At 57.3% G+C, this 6,288-nt stretch overlaps 1 protein-coding gene across 1 annotated transcript in view; it reads right to left on the reverse strand.

The window, feature by feature from the left end:
* Positions 1-6,288, reverse strand: part of Cyfip2 (cytoplasmic FMR1 interacting protein 2) — a 103,821-nt gene that overhangs the window by 71,879 nt on the left and 25,654 nt on the right. The window contains exons 2-6 of the mRNA XM_013030874.1: positions 4,954-5,092; positions 4,360-4,541; positions 3,780-3,876; positions 2,718-2,846; positions 1,711-1,815 (exon numbers count right to left, since the gene is read on the reverse strand). Coding sequence (XP_012886328.1) covers positions 1,711-1,815; positions 2,718-2,846; positions 3,780-3,876; positions 4,360-4,541; positions 4,954-5,092 — 652 coding nt within the window. The remainder of the gene's footprint in view (positions 1-1,710; positions 1,816-2,717; positions 2,847-3,779; positions 3,877-4,359; positions 4,542-4,953; positions 5,093-6,288) is intronic.

Consider the following 6,288-nt stretch of genomic DNA (forward strand, 5'->3'; position numbering starts at 1 on the left):
GGCTTTTTTCTTTTTGCTTATGTGGTGCTGAGGAATCGAACCCAGGGCCTCATGCATGCAAAGCAAGCACTCTACCACTGAGCCACCTTCCCAGCCCGACTGTTAACCCTTTCACGTCGCAGATCAGACACTGCTACTTTGACACACATTCTGGCCAGAACCAGGATTAGAACCCTGGGCTCATACCACGGAACCCTGTTCAATCCAGCGATATGGGGGGGAGGGGACCCTCAGCATGCAGGATCCTCCCCCCCCCCAGTACTAGGGAAACTGAGCTCTAAAGCCACCGGGCCACCGGAAGTCTAGCCCTGTCCGTGTGGCTCCTCGCTGAGTGACTTTGCTCCCCTCCACTCAGACACGCGGCGAGGCTCGGCCTCCTGGCCTCCTGGCCTCCAGCCCGCCGCTTTGCAGCCAGGTGTCTGAGCCCCGGGCCTCCGTGCCGAACCCTCCAAGGTGTACTTTCGCCACGGTCGTCTTTTTTTTTAACCATCTGGGGTGAGAAGACCAGATCTGGGGCTCTGGAGCGGATGGTATAGGATGGGCGCGTGAGGGGTGGGGCTCCCCCAGGGCGTGGGGCGCACGGGGACGGGGGTGGGGGGCTGTGGAGGGCCAGTCAAGCTGGGATTTGGCGTCTGGGATTTGATTTTCAATCCAGTCTTTAGCCCTCCTGTGGAGCACGCTTGTTTAAACCCAGCACTGAGCTGGGGGGGGGGGACGACGACAAGGGGCTCAGGCCAGGAAAAAGGGGACACACAAGGGGGATGGTTAGACCCTGGGGGCATCCAGCTGAGCCCCAACACTTTCATGGGCCTCCTCTACTCCTGTACAACCCCCCCTCCCCTAACCCTCCTCCCCTAGCCCCCCTCCCCTTCCTTCCCCTCCTCTCCCTTTCCTTCTTTTCACCCCTCTCCCCTTCTCTCTTCCCCTGTCCTCCACTCTTTTCCTCTCTTCCCCTCCCCCTTCCCCCCTCTTCTCCCCCCTTTACTCTCCCCTTCCCTTTCCTTTTCTTTTCCCTCCCTCCTTCCCTCCCTCTCTTTCTTCTTCCTTTCTTCTTGTCAGTTGTGGGGCTTGAACTCTAGGCCTGGGCGCTGTCCCTCAGCTCTTCAGATCAAGGCGAGCACTCTACCACCTGAGCCTCAGCGTCACTTCTGGGTTTCTAGTGGTTTATTGGAGATAAGAGTTTCACGGGCTTTTCTGCCCAGGCTGGCTCTGAACAGTGATCTTCAGATCTCAGCCTCCTGAGTAGCTAGGATTCCAAGTGTAAGCCACCAGCGCCCAGCTTTTTTTCCCTCCTTCCCTGTCTTCCTTCCTTCCCTCCCTCCCTCCTTCCCTCTCTCCCTCCCTTCCTTTCTTCCTTCCTTCCTTGTCCTGGGGCTTGAACTCAGGGTCTGGGCACTGTCCCTGGGCCTCTCTGTGCTCAAGGCTAGACCTCTACCACTAGAGCCACAGCACCATTTCTGTTCATGTGGTGCTGAGGAATGGAACCCAGGCTTCATGCATGCTAGGCAAGCGCTCTGCCACTGAGCCACCTCCCCAGCCCTCCCCTCTCCTTTTACTTCCCCTTCCCTTCCCTCTCCTCTTCCCTCTTCCCTTCCTCTCTTCCCTCCCCCCCCCCGCATCTTTAGAGTTCCTGTCCACCTAACAAAGCCCACAATTTCCCATTCCCCAAAGGGGTCCTGGGTGTGTCCACAGCCCCAGCTAGCGGCTGACCTTGAAGAACTTGTCGATTTTGCTAAGGTTGATTCTCTTCTTGGCATCCAGCTTGTAAATGTTGCTGACGTTCCCATCCATCAGATACAGGCCGAAGCCCATCACCTAGGGCGAGGAGGGCGGAGAGCAGACGCCATCATGGCCAGGGGAACGGCTCTGGACAGCAGCCCCATGATGTGTGGGCATCTGACCCCCGAGACCACACATTCTGTGCCTCCTCGAGTAAGGACAGGAAATACCAAGCTCATCTGAACCGCAAGTTTAGCAGATGACTGTGGTGGCTGTCGTGGCTACTTCCTGAGCCCCAAATGGGCCAGCGACTTTAAAACAAGTATCGCTGTCCGCCGCTTCAGTGTCTATTCTCAGCACCATACTCTTGTGAGTCAGATTCAAGGCAAGAGTCTCATTCTACAGATGAGAAAGCCTAGACACAGAGGAGTTACACAGCTTGGCCCAGTCACACAGCTGAGTCCCAGAGATAGACGGTCGCTCGCCAAACAGACCTAACCCAGGATCTGTGTGCTAACGGTGCCCATCTAGGTCCTTGAGACGTAGGCCCAAAGATGTCTGAAAAGTGTGTGTGTGTGGGGGGGGGAGATTCTTAATATTTCAGCCCCTATAATTATCCACTGAAAGCTAGCCCGCTTTGTTCTCTTAAATGGAGAGCTCAAGTGTGGAGGGTGTGGCTCGCTGTGGGAATGTCAAGTCTCCACGTGCCTCCGTATCAGGGGACACCTAAGGGGGGGCGGACAGGAAGACTGTAAAGATCACTTCCTGTTTGGCCTGGGAGCATCCTTACAGGACCAGCACTGGGTCCTTTTGTTTAGCGTTGGCGCCCCCTGGTGGCATTGGAACTCAACTACCACGAGCTGTAGAGGTGAAGGAATGAAGCTTGGGAAGGGTTAGAGGGCAGAAGGAAGAGGGTGATGGTGATGGAGGAGGAGGAGGAGGAGGAGGGGAGGGGGTAGGGCGCACACAGGCGGGGGTGTGTGGCAGGGACCTCCCACCTTAAGCAGCATGTGCTTCTCGCTGGGCGTCAGGTACATCTTGTTCTCGTAGTAATCCACGCAGATGTTCACGATGTCGGCCAGCAGCTCCTCGTACCCTGGGATCACCTCCAGTTGCTGGTGGAGACACTGAACAACAGCGCCACCTTCCGGTTAGACTGAGCCTGCATCCTCCAGCAGCCGCCCAAGTCCGTGGCTGTGTCCATGTGTGTCCAACACACATACATACACACACACACACACATACACACACAGCTGTGTCCCCAGGGAAGGGGAGCCTGCAAGCCAGCCTGTACCACCTGCCCCCTCCCCCCGCACGGAGCCGCTGCACACTCATCCCTGGTTGCAACAGAGGGCGTAGGAGGCAGCCAAGTGCTACAGCACTCGGTCTGCTTGGAGAATGCAGACATTCTCTTTATCTCCTGTATGTCTCCTAGGACCAGGCCGAGGGAGGCCCACTGCAGGGAGGAGAGGCAGCCCAGGGTCCCCGTTCCTGCCACACATACCCCGTAGGACTAAGGCACCCTCAGGCTCCTGTGGGGCAGGGATCTGGACACAAAGAGCCCCAGAATTGGCAGGACGCTACCCCCTGTTGGGCTGGGGGGACTTGCAGGTAGACTTGATGGTGCCTGCTCTAGTTGAAGGTGGACCTAGCCTGGCTGGGGGAAACGGGACAGGGCCGGCCGTGCGGGTGTGGCCTGGAAAAGGGGTGACGGATCACACCCCAGTTTCCTAAACATGTAGGGCTCAAATGCTAAGGCCATGTGGCCCAGCCTGTCACATATAAGGGAGATTCTCAAGCCAACAGAGATGGGGGAAACTGAGGCCCAGACTTTGCCTGAGGTGTCCTGCACTCAAACTCTACAGGGTCTGAGCAGGGTGCAAGAGGTCTCTTCTAGGGGACCTAGGCCAAGAGGGAGGGAGAGAGGGAGGGAGGGAGGGAGGGAGGGAGGGACGGAGGCTGCAGCTCTCCTGTCTCTCTGATGGGCAGAGGAGATGATGGAGCCGGTCGGCTCGCGCTGCGGTGTGTGGCAGGGGCTCAGGCCCGGCCGGCTCCCTCACCTGTGTGATCCGGTTGTGGTTGGCCAGGAACATGGAGAGGTTCTGTGATTCCTGGATGGACTGGGGGTCGGCCATCTTCCTGAGGAACTGGGCTGCCCTGAAATGCACACGGGGCGGGTTGGGGGGGACTCAGAGGCCAGCACCAAGGCTCCATCAGACTGAGCCATGCTGGGCTTTGGTCCGAACCCGGCCTGGGTGACCCTTCCCGAGGCTGTGCGTGAGGGCCAGCAGGCTCCCTCAGTGCAAGGGGCACGCCCTGATGCTCTGGGGGCTGTTCCCGGGGTTGTTCACCCCCTCGGGACAGGCGCCTGAAACACAGTCAGCAATGCGAGGAAAGTTCTGGAAGCTCAGAATGTCCTAGCAGGACCCACAGATGCTCTTGTAGGGAAGGAGGTACCCGACCTCTGGCAGGGGGAGGTGGGGAGGGGCTGACCTCTGGCAGGGGGTGGTGGGGAGGGGCTGACCTCTGGCAGGTGGAGGTGGGGAGGGGCTCACTTCTTGTAGGGGGAAGGGCTGACCTCTGGCAGGGGGAGGTGGGAAGGGGCTGATCTCTGGCAGGGGGAGGTGGAGAGGGGCTGACCTCTTGTAGGCCGAGTGGTCGTTCTTGACGCTGCACTTCATGTTCTTGAGCTCGTCCAGGACGGCGAACATGTTGATGAACTTGCCCAGGGTCAGGAGGTAGGCCTCGGACACGAAGTCCTTCCTGCGCTCGGCGTGGCACAGCCGCTTCACCTCGCTGCAGAACCGCTCGATGGCCTTGCGCTGCGGGGGGGAGGGCGGTGCGTGAGGCAGGGAGGGATCTGGGGGGCAGAGCTGCTGGGCGGAGCATGGGGGGGCTGGGGGGCGCCTGCAGGGTAACCCCCGGCAGTTCATCCATGCACCGCTCATCACACACTGGCTAAGAGGCCCTGTGCGTGTCCTCGGTCCTCTCTCCAGCACCGGGGACCGGGCTGGGCTGGGGACAGAGAGGAAGAGGGGTTCCCCTTGACACTGGACTGGAGCACAGAACCCACCACCTGGCCTTCGGAACGTGCGCTCCGATGAGAGAAGGCAGGAAGGCATGCGCTCCCGGCCCCCAAGGGCCAGGCCTGCGCGGGGGACACAGGCCTCCCCCAAATGGCTGGCTGCACCCAGGTCCGGCCCCAGGGTGGCCACGCGCGCTCGGCCCGCGTACCTGAAAGTACATGAACTTCATGAGCTTCGTGACCTCCGGCTCCAGCACCTCCACCGTCTTCTCGTAGATCTCCACGCGGTTGGGCTGCTCATTGCATTTCACCTGAGGGCCGGCAGGGGGCACGCGTGAGCCTGGCTCCCTAAGAGCCCTGGCTCACACCTGAACCTGGGTGCTTTTTCATGGGTACCTCTCTCTGGGTGCTGACTGCAGACCAACTATCTATCCGTCCGTCCGTCCGTCCTTCTGTCCTTCCTTCCTTCCTTCTTTTTCCTTCTCTCCCTCCCTCTTACCTTTCTCTCTTTTCCTCCTCCCTCTCTCTCTCCCTTCTTCCTCTCTCTCCCTGAGAAAGAGTCTCTCTGTGCATCCCAGGATGTCCTAGATGCTTGTGCCTCAATTCTTGAGTGCTGGGATTACAGACATATGCTCCAGGACTAATCTTGATGGTAGTTTAGAAATTCTCCAAATGGCTGCAAGTGCTAAGTATCTATCGCTGGATGATGCCACCGACAATCACGTGATCCCACAGAACGAGACCGATCTTTGTGAATTGCCATGAAAAGATGGCAGCCATCCAGCCATCAACTAATGGGCAAAAAAAAAAAATTGAAAAGTCATAGAACAGGGCTGGGAAGGTGGCTCAGTGGTAGAGTGCTTGCCTAGCAGGCATGAAGCCTTGAGTTCGAATCCTCCGTACCACATACACAGAAAAAGCTGGAAGTGGTGCTGTGGCTCAAGTGGTAAAGCATTGGACTTGAGCAAAAAGAAGCTTAGGGACAGTGCCCCAGGACTGGCCAAGAACAAAAAAAATTTAGTAAGTAAATTGCGCTTGGGATGGAACTGCGGCTTGTACTCTTGTTGCTGAGACCACACCCACCCACCTGGACCTCATCTGTGTAGAGCAAAACCCAATCCTCTGTGCATGTGTTCCCAGAAAACAGAGGCTTAGAAAATCCAACAGGATGCAAAACAAACTTAATCGAAGTTATCCCTCAGGACCAGGATTAGTCAGTTTCTGCCGATTCTCTACACCTGCACTTTGTTGTTTCTGTAATAACAAGACCCATTAAGTCTACCTCGATATCAGTGATGGTAATAAAAAAAATATGTGTCATGTTTCCACCTGAAGAAAAGTCCCTAACTTAAAAAAAAAGAAGGGGGTAGAGGACAGAATGACAGAAAAGAAACAACATGCTTCTGCAGATGGTAACAATTCACAAGAAGATATTCCCAGAGGTGGAAAGTCGGGGGGGGGGTGCAGCCGGGCAGGAGGGAAAGCTAGCCTTCGCCTATGGCTCTGGAGGGCAGAGATCTTGTTCTTTTTTTTTTGGGTCCGGT

The sequence above is a fragment of the Dipodomys ordii genome, unplaced genomic scaffold (assembly GCF_000151885.1).
Source record: "Dipodomys ordii isolate 6190 unplaced genomic scaffold, Dord_2.0 Scaffold135, whole genome shotgun sequence".
Taxonomy (NCBI): Eukaryota; Metazoa; Chordata; class Mammalia; order Rodentia; family Heteromyidae; genus Dipodomys; species Dipodomys ordii.